At 34.7% G+C, this 22,139-nt stretch overlaps 1 protein-coding gene, 1 long non-coding RNA gene and 1 pseudogene across 6 annotated transcripts in view; 1 reads left to right on the forward strand and 2 right to left on the reverse strand.

The window, feature by feature from the left end:
* The window catches only part of Spred (Sprouty-related protein with EVH-1 domain), a 35,856-nt gene extending 24,273 nt beyond the window's left edge, over positions 1-11,583 (reverse strand). Inside the window, exon 1 of one of the 3 annotated variants that reach the window (XM_071791561.1) lies at positions 10,824-11,583. Coding sequence is in view for 2 of the 3 variants with exons in the window: in XM_071791558.1 (XP_071647659.1) it covers positions 10,824-10,843 (20 nt within the window). In the remaining variant the exon portion in view is untranslated. The remainder of the gene's footprint in view (positions 1-10,823) is intronic. The other 2 variants (XM_071791558.1, XM_071791560.1) reach the window with 2 other exon arrangements.
* Positions 11,584-14,027: 2,444 nt separating this feature from the next.
* Positions 14,028-18,882, reverse strand: LOC139820940 (uncharacterized). 3 transcript variants are annotated; one of them, XR_011734135.1, is made up of 4 exons: positions 18,864-18,882; positions 16,343-16,413; positions 16,017-16,265; positions 14,028-15,224 (listed from the first exon to the last, which is right to left on the reverse strand). It is a non-coding gene; the product is annotated as an uncharacterized lncRNA (long non-coding RNA). The 3 variants fall into 3 exon arrangements; XR_011734134.1 differs by lacking the exon at positions 18,864-18,882 and adding an exon at positions 16,509-16,527; XR_011734133.1 differs by lacking the exon at positions 18,864-18,882 and having other exon boundaries at positions 16,343-16,500.
* LOC139820937 (uncharacterized) lies at positions 16,512-17,944 on the forward strand (annotated as a pseudogene).
* Positions 18,883-22,139: the final 3,257 nt, after the last annotated feature.

Genomic DNA, 22,139 nt, shown 5'->3' on the forward strand with positions numbered 1-22,139 from the left:
CATAATCGATTTTTTGGAAACCGGTTTTAAAATTTTCTAATTTTTTGAGGATGGCTACGATAAGTTTATAGAAGAATTGCTAATAATAAAGGGGTTTCCGATTTCTGCTTCAATTTCTGTACATTTTGAGATATCAAACTGAATTTTTGTTTATAGATAATTTTTTGTTACCGATTTTTTAGAAACCGGTTTGGATATTATTCAAATTTCGAAAAATAATTGAGAAATTTTTTTAATTTTTGGATAAGTATAATTTTTATTAATGGATTAATTTTCTTGAAACCAGTGCCAAATTTTTTCTAATTTTTTGTTGATGATTTTGATGAAACTGGTACTAAAGGATTACTAATTTTATGGGAATAGCTACCATGGGGTTAAAAATTCGGTTTCATGGGGTTCTATTGGTGCTTCTAATTAATGGGTGAGTTTGGGAAGAGGGGAATAGGTTTTGAGCCCGCGCAAAGCGTGGGCGAAAATTCTAGTATTACCTAACACACACACACACACACACACACACACACACACAGACACACACACACAGACAGACAGACAGACAGACAGACAGACAGACAGACAGACAGACACACACAGACACACACAGACACACACAGACACACACAGACACACACAGACAGACAGACAGACACACACAGACACACACAGACACACACAAACACACACAGACACAGACAGACAGACAGACAGACAGACAGACACACACAGACACACACAGACACACACAGACAGACAGACAGACAGACAGACAGACATTATTTTATTTTAAATAAATATTTGTATTTTGTACTGTTACCTCTTTAATTCTTTGTGATTAAAATGATTCTTTGTAATATTATAATTTTGTTAAATAGAATTAAACCTATTAGCACTTGGATTGGAATAGGAAGATCCTTGAATGGGGACACAAAGATATGTACCACTTGGGTTTTATTTTTTAAAAGTAGTTGCACAACAATTATTTTTCAAAGCAATATATATATTCTCTTTGTAATTGGCGCAATTTAAAGATTTCACATCTTTTTTTGAAATACATGTCACTTGGATTAAGTTAGGTAACACAAATTTGTGATATAATAATTTTGTTAAGGAAAACCTGAAGCTACTACCACTTAGGTTAAATTTTTGGATTTATACAATCAATTAGGTTGAGTTAGGTAATGTAATTTTGTGATATGATTTTGTTAAGGAGAAATAAAGCTATTATTTAAGGGGTAATATCACCTTGTGTGCCGAAAAAGTAGGGTCATATTTCTGAATTTATTTAAAAAAAATGAAAAGATTTATTCATATTCGGTTTTATGCATATGAAAGTACATGTCTTAAAGTACATAAAAATATTTTTTTCCGATTTTTTAAAAACAAAATGGCGGCATGTTAGCTCTCGCAGTAGTACGCCTCTCTTTTCGTTGACCGCACTGGGCGTACCGCTACAAGTCGCAATTTTGCAGCTAGAACAAAAAGTAAAATTTTTTCTTAAAATATGGCCCAAAATCTAGTGAACATCGTAGGATTTTGTCGAAAAATTGTTTTAAAATAAATGGCATCAATTTGAATTTTTTTTGTATTTTTTCTTTGAAAAAATCGCTCGAAAATTAGCTGTAGAATCGTCAAATTTTAATTTTTTGAAAAAATCCTACGATGTTCACTAGGAAATCATGTTTCGAAGCTACAGTTAAAATTTTAAGTCAATCGGATAAAAATTGTAGGCGCTAGCGGTACGCCCATCTCGAAAAACATGGTTTCAAGAAAAACGCGTTTAAAGTTTCAAGTAGTAGAATTTCAAAGAAATTTGTATTTTACCTCTAATCTGCGATATCTGCACCATATAACTGTCCTTCCAAATTAAGATTATATGTTCGTCTTCATCCTTTCTGGCAGAAGTAAAAAAATATGCAAAAAAAAAGTTACAAGGTGATATTACCCCTTAAGTTAAATTTTTAAATTTACAAAATACATTGCGCGTGAACTTGGCGTCTTTTTTTTACCTTTTTAAAAAAAAGGTATAGAACTTACAGAACTATCGAAAATCGGCCCGCGTCTCACCCATATACCCGTAAATGCGGCTTTTTCGGCAATAAAAATTATAAAAATAAAAATAAAAAAACCAATGTTATCGCCAGAACTCTTCCTCGTATAGAACTATAGATCTTTTAAAATCTGACAAATACTGTACTGGAAACTTTCGCAGGACAAAGTGAAACGCTGCGTGAACCTGCCGTCTCAGTTTGCACTGACGCGTTTTTTGGCTTTAATGGCCAGAACTATTTGTTTAAACTATTAGGAACTCTAGAACTTTAGAAAAGGAAGTCAAAACTCTCAATAGTTTGTGAGTTTCCACAAAATGAAACGCCAGCTTCACACACACAATACAGTAGTAACATTATTAAACGTTAATAAATATCTCATTAAAAAAGACTATTTTACCAATTACATTCATTTTTCAAAATTACTCTCTCGAGAACAAATTAAGTATAAAACAAATTTATTTTACACTACAAGGGAACCTCACGAACTTGAAAATTCTGATTTTAATGAAACTTCCCACACATGTAGGAGGGGTAAAAAGATGAATTTAGAATTTCTTTGTTGCTGCTCAAGAACGGTTTTAAGGTTGTATGACCCCTTAAAAGAAAAAATGCCAAATTCTTCAAACTTTGTCAGGTGATGAGTATTATAATAATAAAGCATTGTGCCAAGTTTGAACAAGTTTGCGAGGCCCGTTCAAAATTCATCAAGTTTCACTGTTTTTTCAACTTCATTTGAAAAATTAATATCGAAGAAAATATGGCATCCTTTTAAAACTTTGCAGAAATATTAATAAACATCTTACAAACAAATTAAAACCAAAAAAATTATGACTTCGAGGATATTTTCTGAAATATTGAATAAAAACCAAACACAGAGAACAGTCTCGCTTGGTCTCGCTGAACTCGTAAGTACAGAGATCCGGCAACAGCGCACTATGACGTCACATTAGAACCTCTCTCTCCGTCACTCTCCGTAAAGGATAACAAATACTACAGAGGTCCGTTACTTTTTCCAATAGAGCCTCCTGTGTATCGAAAGTGTGCTCTGAGCACGTGCAATAACAGACGCATCGTTTGAGGTTAGTTTTCGCTTGCGCTACGAAAATGCCGAAAGTAAAACGTTACATGTGGAAAGGAAAAGTTGTCACTGAAAAAGTGTACAATCAACGGTTAGCACAGACAAATACTGGGAAACGTAATTTGAAGACACGAGTCGAAACCACACCAGATGATTGTAACAATTCCATGGCACATGTAACGTTTTACTTTTGGCATTTTCGTAGCGCAAGCGAAAAACTAACCTCAAACGTTGCGTCTGTATATTACACGTGCTCAGAGCACACACTTCGCGTTCACGCAGCTGATGTCGAGTGAGATCAATGCTACCAACTTACAGAAAATGCGACGTTGTTGCGATCAAAATACTTTTTTATGAGAGCTATTGTATTTAATTTATTAATAAATGACGTAAATAAATAACGTAATATAATTTCATTAGTATTTTTAAACAGTAATTACTATGTTTTGTTACTTTTTAAAGATTTTCACACTTTCAGATTTTCGTTTGTGTCAGTTGCAAGTCAGGTACAGTCTTTCTAACAATCATTAAAAGTGAAAGTTTGCATACGAAAAAATATGCATAAAAATGTCTCTATAGCTCTTAAAAACAGAGGCAACCGTTATTTTAATAAAATATTAATATAAATATTACTTTCCAGTAAAGAATATCTTCTTAAATATGTTAATTAGCTTTATGTTACGTTTCTTAAACTTTTGGCAGAGATCTTACGGGTCATACAACCTTAAGGGGTAAAACCACCACTCATATTTAGAGCACTTTTTACTTTTCTCGATATGTCTAAAAAAATATTTGAGATATCAAAAAATGTTTCTTATTAAAGTTTTATAGTAAAATCTTCTCTATATTCAACAACATTAATATAATATTTTTTAAAAATAATTTTTTAAACAAAATTTTGATTAAAAATTAAAAAAAAATTTATTTTTCAAAATTTTATTAATTGGTTAAATAGAGATGTTTTTACCATAAAACTGTTATTTGAAACATTTTTTGATATCTCGAATACTTTTCGAAATACACATCGAGAAATGCCGCTCTACACAAATATTCTTATATTCATATATAAGAATATTTATTACAAATATTAGTAATAAATATAATAGTAAAGGCTCACAAGATTAGAAATCAATCAAAGAAAAATAGAGCGTGGAGCCGTAACAAGGTGTTGGTGTTCATATATTCTATACTTACGTATAGAAATATCGAATTGTAATGTACATACTGTACATATACATATATTCCAATTTAATAAACTGCGCGCCGCAAATTTGTCGGACTTGAAACACAGCTATCTTGGAAAATTAATACCCTTCCCTACCCCGGAATTAAATCTACACAATTTAATTGTTTTTAAAAAACGTAAAGAATTTATTTCGAAAAATATTACCTCAGCCAGGATTCGAACCTGGAACCTCCCTCATTCCGTGAATAGCGTCGTACCAATTCGACTACCGAGGCATGTGGTATTATTTATCGCAATAACCGGTTATTAACTTGAGAAACGCATGTCTATATATATATATGCCCGCGTATATAAATATAATAGTAAAGGCTCACAAGATTAGAAATCAATCAAAGGAAGATGGAGCGTGGAGCATTAAATTGTAATATATGTATATGTAAAGTATGTACATTACAATTCGATATTTTTATACGTAAGTATAGAATATATGAATCAACACCTTGTTACGGCTCCACGCTCCATCTTCCTTTGTTTGATTAGTAATAAATATTATAATTAATTGTAATATTTATTATTAATATATAAGAATACTTATTATACAAATATTCTTATACATTCTAAGGAACGCTGTCAACACGTATGGTACCTCTTACGGAGAATATCATCAACCACAGAATTAATGCACGCTATCCGTTACATCCTTCACTCGTATAACTACTATTTTTATTTTGTTTACTTACGATAATTATGTGCAATTTTTGATAATGATCATTCGTAAGTTAAGAAATGGAAAAACACGTTCTGCCAAGCGAAATAATCATAACTTCTATATACATAATAAAAACAAAACCAAATAAATGACGAAATAAAATCAATATTTTATATAAATAAAGTTAATAACACAGGATCACAAAAAAAATTTTGGAAAATTAACTGGGATCAGAGTAGATGTTTCTTATAGATTTTGGGTCACTAAATTCGAATTCGTAAACCGTTTTGCTCCATCACGTCTAGGTTTTTAGATAATCGAGAAAAATAGCGGAAAATCTGTGAAAATTGAAATAAACATTTGGAGAAAGAACAAAAGTAAGTATAACATCAAAGAAAGAGAAAAGGTATAACATCAAAATGCGGTCGCAGAACTGATTTAAATATATTTTGGTAAGTTAAATAAAGTGCAAAAAAGGAGGATGTTAAAAAAGAGTCGATTTTCGCCCAAAAAGGTGTAAGTAAAAGAAATAGTGTTGTTTGTAGATATTGATCTCCTAAATACGATAAAGCTATTAAAAAATTCGTGGTGCTTGGAGAACACCTTGAAAATTGAGCATTGGTGTATTTACAGAAATTCGGATGATATATGCTATATCATAAAATGTACTGGTGAAAGATTTTTTGAGGAGAGGGGAAAAAGGGGAAGAAAAAGTGTTGTGTGTGTGTGTGTGTGTGTGTGTGTGTGTGTGTGTGCGCGCGCGCGCGCGCGGGTGTGTGTGCATGCGCGGGTGCGTGTGCAGGTGCGCACATCCGCACACACGCGTACACTCGCACATACTCGTAGGGTAGAGCGGGGTCAAAGTAACGCGGGGCGAAAGTAACAACTCAAATATCTATAGTTATAGGCATAGGCATAGATGCGCATACGTTTGTTGGTTAACGGATGAAGCTGAACAAGCTATAACGTGTCTCAGAACGCCTGCGGCCTGGGTATTGAGTGGACGTGTGTAATTTTAAGTCAAAGTTTAAAAGCATATATTCGGGACAATTGTAACATCATTGTGTGGGGTCGAATGAAACGTTACAAATCGACTCCCTAGTCCTTAAAAACATTGTGTTCCTATCATTTAAAGATATAAGAACAAAAAATGTTTATAATTAAATGAACAAAGTTAATGTTTTCTATAATTGATATAAAGAAGTTATGTTTTAATAGAATAAGATTTTATTTTACTTCTTTTGTATGAGAATATGAACATTTTAGTTTGTTTTTGTTAATATAAGAAAAATTATTATTTTTCATTGAATAAACATTTTTTATTTTGATTATTTAAAATTGTTACTATAGATCTCCTATAGTGTTGCAACCGACCCGGAGTCGAGGGCGATTGTAACATTTTCCCTCGTTTATGTTTTTAATTAATAATTCTTATTTGGTTTATCACAAGATTTAAATAAGAGGATTTCCATAAAGTAAAATAATCACATTAACTTAGGGTATCAAGAGTTTTTCTTTTACTGTAATAGTTCTTCCATAATCAAGTTCTAGAATCAAATTGTTACTTTTGACCTCGCTCTACCCTACCCGCACACGTACCCGCACCCGCCCCCGCACCCGCACCCGCAACCGCACACGCACCCGCGCACGCACACACGCAACACATACACACACACGCACACACGCACGCACGCACGCACACGCATGCACGCACGCACGCACACACAGGTGAATAAATTTAGAAATGTTTAGTTGGCGCTAAAATAAAAGTATCTCTATTTTATAATATCAAATAACGCAGCAAATATTTTTATATAAAATTTTTGAAAAAATTATTTGTTGCAGTTAAATACACATAAGTTCTTATATAAAACTTTCCACACATGTAGGGGAGGTAAAAAGATAAATTTAGAAATTTTTTATTGTTGCCCAAAAACGGTTTTAAGGAGTAAAACCACCCCTCATAATATTAGAGCGGTTTTTTGCTTTTCTCGATATATTTCAAAAAGTATTCAATATATCAAGAAATGTTTCAAATAAAAGTTTTATGGTATAAACATCTCTATTTAACCACATTAATAAAATTAAAAAAAAATTTTTTTTTCTAATTTTTAATCAAAATTTTGTTTAAAAAATTATTTTAAAAGAATATTATATTAATGTTGTTGAATAGAGGAGATTTTAAAACTTTTATAAGAAACATTTTTTGATATCTCAAATATTTTTTTAGATATATCGAGAAAAGTAAAAGCCGCTCTACATATGAGTGGTGGTTTCACCCCTTAAAACCGTTTTTGGGGGTAGCAACAGAAAATTTCTAAATTTATCTTTTAGTAATTATTTACAAAAAGACCCCACTCGCCAATAACCTTGATCTTGACATATGTTGTCAAGGTCACCCTTCTGAGTGACCTTCAGAAGGTTTTAGCCGGCGGTCGTTTTTTATTAAAAAGTTATTAACAAAAAAAGTTTGAAAAATATAGCAGCTATTTTGAGTATTGGAAGACCAATATGTATGTGGAAGTAGGGTAACTATGAACGAAGGAAAGTCATGTAAAGCAGAGAATAGTTCATACATTGAAAAATATACAATTAATTGTTTTCGCTTTGTAAAAATTTTGTTTATTGTGTGTATTAATTTTATAGCGGATACATATTCTACGCATAATGCGAAAAAAAACATCAATTCTTTCGTTGAAAGTGTTTGAGTATTGGAAGACATAAATGACTAATATATATGTTGAAATAGTTCACGCATACACTTTCGCCACGAACCCATGTGACCGCAGGGGGAGGGGGGTAATATTAAAGCAGTGAATAAAGTATTCTCTACTTCAGAAGAAAATTTACTTGTTTTGGTAAAGCAGCGATTTCTCGCGAAATAAAGTATTCTCTGCTTTAACAAAAAGACTTTAATTCATCAATAATTTGCTGCTTTAAATGTTGTGTTTTGGTAAAGCAGCAACTTTCTCGCGAAATAAATTATTCTCTGCTTTAACAAAAAGAATTCAATTTGTCAACAATTTACTGCTTTAAATGTTGTAATGTATATTTTATTCATTGATATTTTCAGTTATGGGATACATAATAGATATCGTTTCAAAACAATAGTCTTTTTTAAGTATATGCGTGGAGGCAGTAGGTTCCGCCCTTCTGTGATCACATGGGTTCGTGGCGTGCTTTACGAGCTCGTTTATTGTATATCGCTACAAATATTCACACAGATGATCGACTAACTTATCTTGTTTAATATCACCTCTACTTAAACGGGCTCGTAAAGCACGTCACAAACCCATGTGACAACTCGTTTCGCGTGGAAAGTGTATGCGTGAACTATTTCGACATATATATTAGTCATTTATGCCTTCCAATACTCAAAATAGCTGCTATATTTTTCAAACTTTTTTTGTTAATAACTTTTTAATAAAAAACGTTCGCCGGCTAAAACTTTCTAAAGGTCACTCAGGAGGGTGACCTTGACAACATATGTCAAGATCAAGATCATTGGCGAGTGGGGTCTTTTTGTAAATAATTACCCATCTTTTTATCCCTCCTACATGTGTGGAAAGTTTCATTAAAATTTCAAAATTTTCGAGTTTGCGAGGTTCCCTTGTGAGTTGTATAAGTCGCCATTACAAAATTTTAATATGAAGTACATAATACATAATTATGACTTTTAACGTTTTCCGATAAACAGAAATTGAGGAAAAAATTGCATTCAGGAAGAGTTGTAATCCAAAGGATATTTGATTTTGAAGATATTCTATATATTAGGTGTGCAAATTAATTCGGTGCCTTATAACAAATGTTAAAGATAAAATATTTTCCCGCTTTTTGCGGTTCGCAAGTGTGAAACCTCTAATACATTTTCAAAACACCGTACGTCTTGGCGAAGCAGACGATGAAATCTCGCAAAACAATAGCAAACACGATGGCGCATGAAAAGCAGTAATTGAGATACTACATTTTTTTCGTACTTTAATTAAAAAGGAATGCTGCTGAAGCCGCGGAGACGATTATAGTTTTGCTTTAAGAAAAGGTGCCGTGATCCGTAAAACGCATAAAATATGGAGTTTTCAGAATTAGGCAAGTCATTTTGTAGCTCGATCACATATCGCGAAGGAGACGAAGGACGTCGTCTGATGCTTTAGGTCCTGCGCACAATAGAACACATATTAGGAATAAAAATAAATATTAAATATTAGGATATTTATATATGGGAATCTTCTTGTAATAAATATTAAATATTAAGATATATAAATGTAGGAATATTCCTATATTTAGATCTTATATTTTATTCTTTTCCATTGTGCGTTATGTTTAATTATTATTTCTAATTTTTATTCCCCTAATATTTAATATTTGTTCTTATTCCTAATATGTGATCTGTTATAATACGCAGGGCCTTAGACTGGGAAAAGTTCTTCTTCATCCCGAATTATTCACTAGACTTAGTCCCATCAGAATTACCATCTGTTTCACCTGTTCGCTTTAACATTACATGGCTGATACACATTCAAAACAGCGGAAGAGATCCGAAAAAGTCGGGAAGAATAAATCGATTAAAAAGTGCCAAATTTTTTCCGCGAGGGTACTTGTCAACTGCTCGATAAACAGGATAATAAAGTCATGGGAAATAATAGGATTAATTTCGAACATTAAACTTATATTTGACGTTTTGCGAGTAAACTTTGAATCCTGTAAAAAAGGCACTGAATTAATTTATAAACTTAATATTTTATTAAAAGTACAAGTTAATATAGTCACCACGTGCAATAAATGACGTTAAAATCAAATCACATTTTTTAATTTTTAACTCGTGTATAGTATAACCTACATGGTTTTATCTCATGGTGTTATTGCAAAAACATTTTCGATATAAAGAGGGGTAAAAGCCATAGTAGTGTAAGTCAAATTTTCTAAGATATTGACTCGTGTGCGTAGATGCAATCTGTATAATATATAAATTGCATATATGCACACGAGTCAATATTTTAAAAAAATTGACTTACACCACTATGTTTTTACTCCTCCATATATTCGTATTATTTACGGATATTCTTGCGCGAATTACATTCAAGCCACAATTTAAAAAAATTTTTAAACTATTGAAATATAATTTGCACGAACAAGACTAGAGTTTTGTCGAAGATCACACAATTTCAGTATTTTCGCGAGTCTCGAGAATACATCGCGCAGACGATTTAGCCAGATGTTACACACACCGACATCGATTCAATGAATGAACGGGCGTTCATACACGAACATTGGATAGCACGTTATTAGAGGGTAGGAAGGGGGGGGAAAGAGAGAGAGAAAGAGAGAGAGAGAGAGAGAGAGAGAGAGGAGACGAGACGAATGGGAGTCATGGGAGACATAACAAGGGAGATAGAAAAAGAGAGAAGAGAAGAGAATTGACAAACAAACAAACAAACAAGAGCATGAAATGGAAAAGAACGGACGTAGGATAAACCACGGTAAATCTCGAGACATTTATAGGAGAAAGACCTGAGAAACTCTCATCGGCATTATTTCATTCTGTAACCCACAAACAAAATCTACGAAACGAGAGAGAAAAGAAAAAAGGGACCAAAATTTCGAGAAAAGGAAAAAAAAGACGGTAGTAGAAACATAAATCAAACAGGAGGTACGTCCAAATAACGCACGTATTCGATGTCATTTAAGGACAAAATTAACAACGACGAAGAAATGCGTGCGTTTCGCGTAGAATGGAACGGTCTCGAAAAGGGACGTGTGCGACGGCAACACGAGGAGGACAAAAACTGTTCTTCGTTGCATACTCACTCGTCCGACGCCTCTGTCATGATTTGAAGTATCGAAGCCTTCACTCGAAGCCCACTCTCTCCCACACCTCACCATTTTCATCACATCGAAAAGACATTCGACCGTGCGCAACTCTATCCGCGGAGCTTTTTTAGACGAGTATCAACACCGACACAGCGCTTCAGTTCTCCGCCGCGTTCTTCTCCCCCCTCCTCCTCCTCTTCCTCTTCCTCCTCCACCTTTACTTCGCACTACCCGTGCAGTTCATCCCCACACGCCCACCTGCCTTCGGTGCCACACACCGCACGACGCACACAGCCTACCCAGAAGGCCAAAACCACACTCTCCACCACGCCTGCTTCAAGTTACCTCAATCGTTTTACTTCAGTCTCATCGATCGCGCGCCTCTTCGCTTGTAAAGCTACGACTTTCAGTGAGAGACACTACCGTCACGAAAAACGCTTCAGTATGTACACCATGCGAGAGAAACGCGCTTACGCCCAACTTCGTAGCTTCCAATCGCGATCGTCACGACACGATTAAACGGACTGATCGTGATTTAATCGTGTATTAAGACCACGACAGGCATGCAGATAATACTCGGTTCAACAGAACCGACTGTTCGTTACCCGCGTTCACGGAACACTTATTGACTACTTTACGATACCCTGCCGGGCTGCGCAACAGGATTCATTCATCGATATCACACACACACACATACAATCCTGCATAATCAAGCGCGCCACACGCGATCCTCCAACTAAACAATATGTAACTATGGATAGCACAGCCGATAATTCAGTATTCGGATGCAACGTAGAAATTCTCAAGTAAGGGCCGGTTTCATCATCTCCGATTAGCTTAAGGAGCGTTCCACTTAACGCTCGCAACGCTCGTGGAATCATTTCATTCTTGTTATTTGTCAAATGTTAAACAAGGACGAAGTGGAACGCACCCTTTAATCGGCCGATTATTCCATTGAAACTGACCAATCACATTTGTCGTTAAGCAGATTGACTAATCATGGTTGGCACTTGGGCTGAGTTTCCACTGAGCGCGTCACGTGTCGCGTCATCCGAGTTAACCAATCAAAACATCCCATTTTAATCCCGTCACAAATAATGTAATAAAATGGAATGTTTTGATTGGTTAACTCGGATGACGCAACACGTAACGCGCTCAGTGAAAACTCAGCCTTAAGACCTTGGCACATAGAAAAACTCAAGCAGCTAGTAAGCAAATCAGCCAATCACAGTCAAGAACTAAAGGTTGTATGACCCGTAAGATCTTTGCCAAAAGTTTAAGAAACGTAACATAAAGCTAATTAACATATTTAAGAAGATATTCTTTACTGGAAAGTAATATTTATATTAATATTTTATTAAAATAACGGTTGCCTGTGTTTTTAAGAGCTATAGAGACATTTTTATGCATATTTACTCGTATATAAATTTTTACTTTTAATGGTTTTTAGAAAGACTGTACCTGACTTGCAACTGACACAAACGAAAATCTGAAAGTGTGAAAATCTTTAAAAAGTAACAAAACATAGTAATTACTGTTTAAAAATACTAATGAAATTATATTAATTTATTTATTTACGTATTTACGTCATTTATTAATAAATTAAATACAATAGCTCTCATAAAAAAGTATTTTGATCGCGGGAACTTCGCATTTTCTGTAAGTTGGTAGCATTGATCTCACTCAACATCAGCTGCGTGAACGCGACCTCATAGAAGTTAGTCGGACAATTTCGACTTACATTTTTTTTTTACGAATCGATTGTTAGTCGTTTGTTATTGATTGTTAGACTAATTAGAACGTTTGTTAGTTAATAGTTTTTACGTAATCACGAAAATAATTTTTAGTGTTAATTTAGCCGGTAAATATAGAATTCTTTACAATTTTCGATTCAAACCGTGGTCAATCGATGCGGAATCGTTTGTTAGTTCTGAATATACTAAGTAAAACGTTTGTTAGATCACGGTTTCGCTAAAAAAAGCGAAAAACTGTATATCGTTTAGCTGCCGGAGAGTAGGGGTGAGACGTAGAATATGTGGTGGTTTCGGAACGCATTACGTAATAGTTTATCAACACGGGAAACGTGCTTAACCTATTTTCAATTTATTTATCAGATTTGTTTATGCCTAATACCTGGCTACATTTCACGTGCAAAAATATAGGTAAGTGTAAAATGCAAATTTAATTCTGAACTTAGTAAAAAGTAGCTTGCAATATGAAAGAGATATAGATTGCAAAAGTAGAGAGGTAACCTACTAAAGTTGTATTTGAACAATTACATCAAATTACAGATTTATGAAATATAGAAATAAACTTATATTGTATGTACAAGTAGATATAAGTAATTTTGTCATCGTACGGAAACTCGCAGTTTAAACTAACTATAAAATATTGTTTGCAGATGCTTGATGTCATTGATGTCATTAAGAGGTAGAAAAGCAGTGGAATACTTCATGCACTTCCAAGTAAGTTAGAAAAGCATTAGCGAAGCTACTTAATCTTGTACAAATCATATTAAAGTACACATTAAAGAAATATAAATATATTTTATCATTGTGTAAGGGTTGGAATCTGTCTTGGGACAAACGCAAAAAGAGAAGCCATAAGATGTCAAAGCGCTTAATCGAAACGAAACAGAGCATCAAGAACCTCGTCGTAGAGCGAGAAGCGGTGGCAGTCGAGCTGCATCATCTACGACCGGAATTTCCGAAGATGGCAGTTCAGGCCAACACGCTGATTATTATACGGAAGTAAGTTTCATTTTCAAGTTACAAATTTGATTTTGGACGTTTCAGAACTTTTATAATTTAATAACAGAAAGAGATAGTAGCAATAACTTGAAAAATATGTGTAACGCTGATTGACTATCGTGTTGTGAGGGCGTAATTTTCTTAACGTTGCCGCGCTATGAAAGGTTTAATTTACCGCATGATTTAATTTATCCGTATGATATTGCAGATCGAGGACTGCGAAAGTAAAAAAAGTTTATAAGAATTACATTTGTAATTTATAGGACGTAAACATAGAAGAAGATACAGAGAGTAGTTCTGATTACATGGGTGAAACAAGTGACGATGAACACAGTGGGTGGTGGTAGCCAATCTGGAGCCAGTATGAAACCAGGCGATGATCTTGCTACAGATAGCACATTAAAACGGATTCTAGAGCAGGATTATGACCTAATGAGTAATAAAAACAAGGTAAGCTAGTAATTAAATTTTAGTTAATATACATATATATTACAGATATAAGCTATAAAGCGTTTGTGCCGGATACATTTTTCAACAACTAAAAACTATTCCTGCTGTTTGCATTTTATTTACTTTTCATATTTAAATTAAAATTATACAAGGATTGTAATTTATGTTAAAAACTAATCTTTCACTGAAAACAAATATCATACAAATATATCACTGATATTTATTTCAGCTTATACTTCCGGCGCAACCTACTGTGTTAAATATTCCAGAATCTCTGGCACAGCATTTCACTACGACGCAGTTTACGAATATCCCAGAGAAACCTTAACTCTCATATCGCAGTTTACGAATATCTCAGAGAAACTCTCTGATTGTGTCGATTAATTATCGAACGGAAAAAGGAAAATACAATAGCAATGTTTTTTTTACGTATCAGGATAAGCTGTGATTATATAAAAAAAGAAAGAAAAAAATAACGGAAAACAGAACCGAGCAGGAGCAGGACGCAACAGGATATCTGTATTTCTAGAAAGTCTGATTTTGTAAATTATTCTACGAGGAGAGAAAACACTTGTGTATTATATATATATGTATATGCGGATATGCGATATACAACTTGATATGATATATGATCTATGACGTTTGTTTATTACTATGTAAAGTGACAGACTTCGAAATTAAACATTAATTACTGTTAATCGTGGCGTTTTGAATTTACTCTTTTTCTTTTCTTTTACCTAAAGAGGATCATGAGAAAGTGAGAAAATTCCAAACGCTGCGAGAGTGCAGACACAATGGACATCCGAATTTTACAAAACGTGAAAAAACATTCGTATTTTCTCATCTCTAAACTCCTCAGACCGTGTTAATATTTAAACAAAATAATTTACACGTCACTCACAAGCTAGCGCGATAAAAAATAAGTTAACATTCGTTGAAACAACATTATACATTTATGTCTAACAACAATTTTTTGTGCTTGCACTCGCGAATCTCTTGCCGACGTGATACTCGATTTTCTCACACAGAATTTCTTGCTATAAGACACAAAGGGGAGTTTACTTCTTGCGGAAAATACTCGGCATGCTGGGCGATTCAGTTTTCTGTTAAAAAGATCTTGTTCATCTTCTGGCGCATATCCTTGGCAGACATTCACCGTCGTCATCGATAGGGAAAGCCTAGGAGCTCGTCGAGTGTCCTGGAATGAAGATAATTTTTTTACAAACGTTTAAACATTTTTCGTTATCGAGAAAATATGTACAGGATACATAATATTTCAAATTGCAACACTTCAAATTGCAACAATTAAGAAAGCTGAAGATATATAATTATCGCGAGACTCAAGAAGCAAATTAGGAATTATTGGTGGCGAAATAAATGTTACTTATTCGGTCAAATTAGGAATGTTCTACCGAAGTAAAAAAAGCGAGGTAGAACAAATTTATTTCACGTCCGAATTTTGTACATAAATTATTTGAACTAAATTCGCGTGTTAAGTGGTTCATCTGTTCGAATATTATTGACGCTGTTTCTTTTTTTAACAGGTTTATTAACTTGTGGTCAAGAAAAATGTCGAAATTTTTTAAGGTTCAATCTATACAATAGGTGTAGTAATCCTTAAGTCCTAAGAAATTAATCAATCATAGTTAATTATTTTCCTCACATTCGATTGTGATTGATCAATTTCTCACAGCAGATCTTAATGGAACACTTAATAAAGTTGTAGGGTAGTATTTCATTGTCGGATCTTTTATATTTAAGACCGGCTGGAGTATAATCTTAAGAGAGAGAGAGATGTTATAAACTAATCACTCGATTGTTAGATATAACAGAGCCGTATTATCAACCTTAAGCCATTGTCTTGAAATAAGAACCGACTATGTATACTAGCCTTAATTTTACTCATTAATTCTTCCTTTGGAATAACGATTGCTTGTTCGTTGCTTAGCAAGGAAGATTTTACAGAAAAATATATTGCTCTTTTTCTTACCTATATAACAGGAGATGAGGTAATATGCGAAATCGAAATATATACGCAAGCCGTCCGCGACTTCTCTGCATATATTTACTTCATTTACTGTTTTCTCTATGGTATTATTCACTTTACTCCGTTGAGGTTTCTCTGTTCGTAATATTCTCGGTTCGGAATATTCGTAAACTGCGTCGTAGTAAAATCAGTAAAATGCTATGCCAAAGATTCCGGAATATTTATCACAGTAGGTTGCGCCGGAAGTACAAGCTGAAATAAATATCAGTGATATATTTGTATACCTACTATTTGTTTTCAGGGAAAGATTAGTTTTTAATATAAATTACAATTAATGCGAATCAATGAGAATGACACCGGCGGCTTTTCCGTCTCTCTGTATATGAACTGGACGACAAATCTGACAAATAAATTGAAAATAGGTTAAGCACGTTTCCCGTGTTAATAAACTATTACGTAATGCGTTCCGAAACCACCACATATTCTACGTCTCACCCCCACTCTCCGGCAGCTAAACGATATACAGTTTTTCGCTTTTTTTTAGCGAAACCGTGATCTAACAAACGTTTTACTTAGTATATTCAGAACTAACAAACGATTCCGCATCGATTGACCACGGTTTGAATCGAAAATTGTAAAGAATTCTATATTTACCGGCTAAATTAACACTAAAAATTATTTTTGTGATTACGTAAAAACTATTAACTAACAAACGTTCTAATTAGTCTAACAATCAATAACAAACGACTAACAATCGATTCGTAAAAAAAAAATGTCGTAAGTCGAAATTGTCCGGCTAACTTCTATGAGGTGTGAACGCGAAGTGTGCTCCAGTGTGCTTCGAGCACGTGTAATATACAGACGCATCGTTTGAGGTTAGTTTTCGCTTGCGCTACGAAAATGCCGAAAGTAAAACGTTACATGTGGAAAGGAAAAGTTGTCACTGAAAAAGTGTACAATCAACGATTAGCACGTAGGAAACGTAATTTGAAGACACGAGTCGAAATAACCACACCAGATGATTGTATGGAAAATACAAGTACTGCGGAGAAAGAATCAACAGATATCGATGAAGAACAAGATCTTTCGAATGAGCCTGGTGAAAGACGCCGAATCGTGGATTTAAAATTTCTCGGTGAACAGTTATGGTGCACATTTTGCAAAAAACTTTATCATTAAAGAATATTGAACAAGAAGAACGTCGAGGCCTTGGATCTGTTTTGCTCATACGATGCTATAAATGTTTATTGGTTAATCCTGTTGTAACAAGAAAGCAACACACTCCACCTAGAAAATCAAGACGCAACTCACGATTTGATGTTAATACCAAATTAGCAATAAGTTAGTATTATTTATATAGCAAACTATTATTTATAATACTTCAAAAACAAGTCTAATATACAATAAATAAACAGCCACATATACATAAGTAAATTGTTTTTCTAGGACTGATCTACAGCGGAATAGGTTTCACAAATCTAAACAAATTGGTAGCTTGTTTAAATATTCCATCAATAAATTTCAAGACGTATAAGAGATACGAAGCAGAAGCAGGAGGAGCACTGGAAATAGCAGCTAAAAAAAGTTGTCAGCGTGCAGTTGAATTAGAGCGACAACTAACGTTAGAAAATAAAGCGATTATTGAAGAAAACATGTAATTTTGTATTTCATTTTACAATTGAATTCGCTTTAAATTGTACATTGATTTAAGTTTCTATTATTTAGATATTCAACTATGATAATTGTATATTGTAACTCTAACATTTTTGTATTTTTATGATTGCATGAATTTTAAAATGTTATATTTAAATTGAATTTAAAAATCAACTTTGAAATGAGATAATCATTAAAATAAGAAATAATTTTTTGATGCGATATAATAATTTGCTATATGTAATATCCTGTCGAATTCGAATAAAAATGATTTTTAATATACTTTTTAATAGGCCTGACAGTGTGAGATCTTGTTTCAATACATCCCAAGAATCCTCAATAAATCCTCATCCTGTTCGATACAGTAGTTCGTGTGATGGCGTCTTATGATATGGGGTGGACTACAAGAGAAACTGGTCGCGACTATGATAGTCTTAATGGTTTTGGATCTATAGTAGGCCACTTCAGTCAGCAAATTTTAGATTACTCAACATGTAATCGAAAGTGCAAAAAATGTGACATAGGACATACTCCTTTCGATCATGATTGCAGACTGAATTTTAGAGGCTCTGCCAAAGCCATGGAATCACATGCAGCAAACAAACTAGTCAATGAAAGTGATATTTTAAAATCGAAAAATGTCGAAATTGGCATTCTTGTTGGTGACGACGATAGTTCCGCCATAGCTGCTTGTCGAGCAGGTGCTTCGCATTCAATTGCAAAATTATCAGATGTCAACCATGCATACATCCAAAGGAGTGAAGAAATGCTTGTATAATATAGAAAAACAGCACAAAGAGTTGACAAAAGACGGAATAACCTACTTTCACAGATGTTTCACATACGCTATCCCAGCAAACGAAAAAAGATTGAAAAGAATTAAAACGGGATTGCCAGGAATTCAATTAAGGACTTTCCGAATTCCATTCTGTCCAAAAAAGGGATTGAAACAGTTTCAATATCATGGAATTCCTTATTTTAGAAAGAATTTGTCTTTTTTGAATCCCATCCAATTCCGACACAAAAATATTATACCACTGAATGCCAGGTTAGGGATTGGAAAGTTTCGTGATGAATTCCATTGAATACCATTGATTCCGTTAACGAAATGAATACCATTGAATGCCAAACAAAGAATTAAAAATTTCCGTATTGAATTCCATTGAATTCCGTCTATTCTGACAATAAAATGAATACCATTGAATGCCAGGATAGGGATTAAAAAGTGTCCGTGTTGAACTTTGTGGCGGTACGCGCCATCAATAGTACACGGCCGCGCGGTATCTGCATTACCGGCAGTTCGCGTCGACGCCGCTAAGCGTCGCATCGCCGGGGCATCTTCTCGAGTTCAAAGTTTTGTCTCGACCGCTATGTAAAGGGACCCCCTACGGGGCCTAACAGATCTTACAAATCTCATTTTCGGTCTAATTGCCCGTCGGCAGTAGTGCGTGTAATGCCCTTGGGCATACACAAAAGCTCACCGACGAACAACGGCGCTTGGTCGCCCAACGGAGGCGCGAGACGCCTGCCAACCAACCAACGGCGCCGCGGCGCTTTGTACCGCCACAGATACTATAAAGTATATTAATTATATAGTAAATAAAAAATAAACGTTTATCTTAAAGCATTGAAATTTATTATCCTTTCCTATTTTTATAAAATTGTGTGTGTGTGGTCATTACGGGAGGAATTTAAAACAATTTCCTAAACCATCTAATGACATGCAATTCCATAACCTTTACGGATTCCATAGGATTAGATGGAATTGAAAATTTCTTTTTTGGATTCCATGGGATTGGACCATATCTCATTTCGAATCCCATCTAATTTCATCTAATTCCGCCAAAAAGAGGATTCAAAAGTATTAAAAAATTTTAATATCTTTTAATCCTTTTTCGTTTGCTGGGATGACCCAGAATAGGGGTAAAAGTACTGCTATGGCCGAGGCGATAAAGAGTATCCCTTATTACGCGTTCAATCAGCATGAAAAATGCGGTTAATGTTGTGGATACGTGAAAGACAGAGAAAATTATAATCACAGAATGATTCCAGATGGCTTTACAGACTTAAAATTATTTGAGGCACTTAAGGAAGTTTTTGATAAACTGGCATCAAATGCAGAAAAATTTTCTGTAGGCGCCTCCAATAACGTAAATGAAAACCTTAATGCAAATATGGCTAGTAAGGCGCCTAAATCTAAATGTCTAAGCCTAACAGCATCAGCCGATTATCGATACGCTTCTGTTGTTGCGCAAAAGAACATGAGAGAAAGTTACCCCCAAATATTATAGCTGCAAAAATGTTGATTGTCGCCTGATAAACATCATTCCAAGCACGTTAAAAAAATTGATTCAATTAAAAAACGACGACAAATAACAACAGCAAGTCGTGCATTTAAATTGAGGCGTATGCAATTAAAAAAATATAGAGCTTCTCTACGATATCAAAGAGAACTTTGAGAAGGTGTTACTTACGAAAGTAATTCTGCTTTATTGAAAGAGCTAGCCGTACAAATAAATAAAGAATGTATGAGTGATGATGAAGGTACTATGGAAGAAGATATTCCCATAGTATATCTTGACCTCGAAACCTCAGGATTTCAAAGAAATTGCGATACTTTGCAAATTGCAGCCAAATGTGGTAAAAATTCTTTTGACGTTTATATTTAACCTAGTCAAGAGATTTCTGCAGCTGCCACTGCCGTACATATGGTTTTCAAAAATGTCAAGCAGAGTTAATGCTGTATGGTAAACCAGTTCCTTCAGTTCCACCAAGGCTTCCAATAATAAATTTGTATCAATGGTTAATTTTATTAAAAAAGAAATTGATGGCGCAGAATAATCGAGGATATCTTTTTCAACTGATTTATTACGATGAAAGATAATACAATAGGTCGCTGTTTTGCACGTTCAACGGAAAAATACAATGGATGTTTACGATAATGGTTATCCGAGTAATTTCCCCTAGGACCGAAATATATGATAAGCACAGCCATCTACTACCATCATGATTCGTGACAACTCAATGGTGTCTGGTATAGAGTCCAGTCAAAATACGATTAGACCTAGAAAAAAATGCAACACAAGGTTTTATTACGTCATTGTGTTCAGAAAAATATACTGAACAACATATTCAAATTCCGCCATTTTCCGCTATCCCTAATAAGTATGTTTTTTATTAACAATTTATAAACAAATTCGTTTTTCTCCACAAATACGATGAATTTTGAAATTTTTGTAGAAATCAAAGTTGTAAAACAGACAAATATCTACAAAAAATGTTCTTATGAATTTTTTGAAATATCTCATATTATTTGAGATATTTGCAACAAGAGCTACTAGGCTACGCGCGGAGCGGAGCGGAGAGTTCTAACAAGCACACGGCAGTCTCTACCGGTCGCTGCTAGGTTCTCTAGGTTCTACAAGGAACTTGAGTTGGTTCTCGATACTAGTATATGTGTCTATGTATACACACACACACACACACACACACACACACACACACACACACACACACACACACACACACACACATATATATATATATATATATATATATATATATATATATATATATATATATATGTGTGTGTGTGTGTGTGTGTGTGTGTGTGTACAATATATATATATATTGTCACGACTTTTTGCACTTCCGGACCGCTCCGGGACGTGTGCCGGATCAAAAGGACTTAGGAAAGCGGGATGGTTGGCCTCTCCAGTGATTTCCTCGCACCTCCGATACTCCACGAAATGTTCCGAATGTTGGGCGCCAGACGCGTACATTCGCGTCCACGAAATCGCGAAAACCTAAACGAGACGCAAAACGAAGTGTGGAGGTGCGTGGAATCGGCTAGCTTGACCTAATCACGGGCGGGGTTAATGAAGGGCAGCGCGATATTCGGCGGGGTGACACGTTAATTTCATACTCAGTCAGATAACAAAGAAAATAACATTTATTGAGTACTGGTTGTCGAGAAAATAACAACGTTTATCCATCCGGCTTCGATCAAACACAAGATAAATTCAATAAATAAATCAAGAATAGCCGGTGGCGGGGTGTCTGGATTCATCTAACAGAAATAATATTAAGGCGGACGCGAGACACCCACGGAGTATTAATTGAGTCTCCAATAAACACGCGGAAGGCGCTATTCTCAAACAATTAACCATTCGAGTCGAAAACTAACGTAAAATACTGGATTAATGCGGTTTTCCAATGATGCGGAATACCGGTCAACGCGAAATACTAGAGTCGCGATATCGCTAATAACCACGGAACGCCATGAAGAACTACGCAAGTAACACCTAAACGCACGAAACGTGTGAACGCCGGTAATTTCTTAACGCGAGTACAAGTCTAACATAATTAATCAATCGGCGGGAACGACATTCGACCGCAATTAACAATGCCATCGACGTCCCAACGCAAAATTCGAGGTGGTCGCGAGCAGGGACGCCATAGGACGTAACGAAA

Source organism: Temnothorax longispinosus, chromosome 10 (assembly GCF_030848805.1).
Source record: "Temnothorax longispinosus isolate EJ_2023e chromosome 10, Tlon_JGU_v1, whole genome shotgun sequence".
Lineage (NCBI taxonomy): Eukaryota > Metazoa > Arthropoda > Insecta > Hymenoptera > Formicidae > Temnothorax > Temnothorax longispinosus.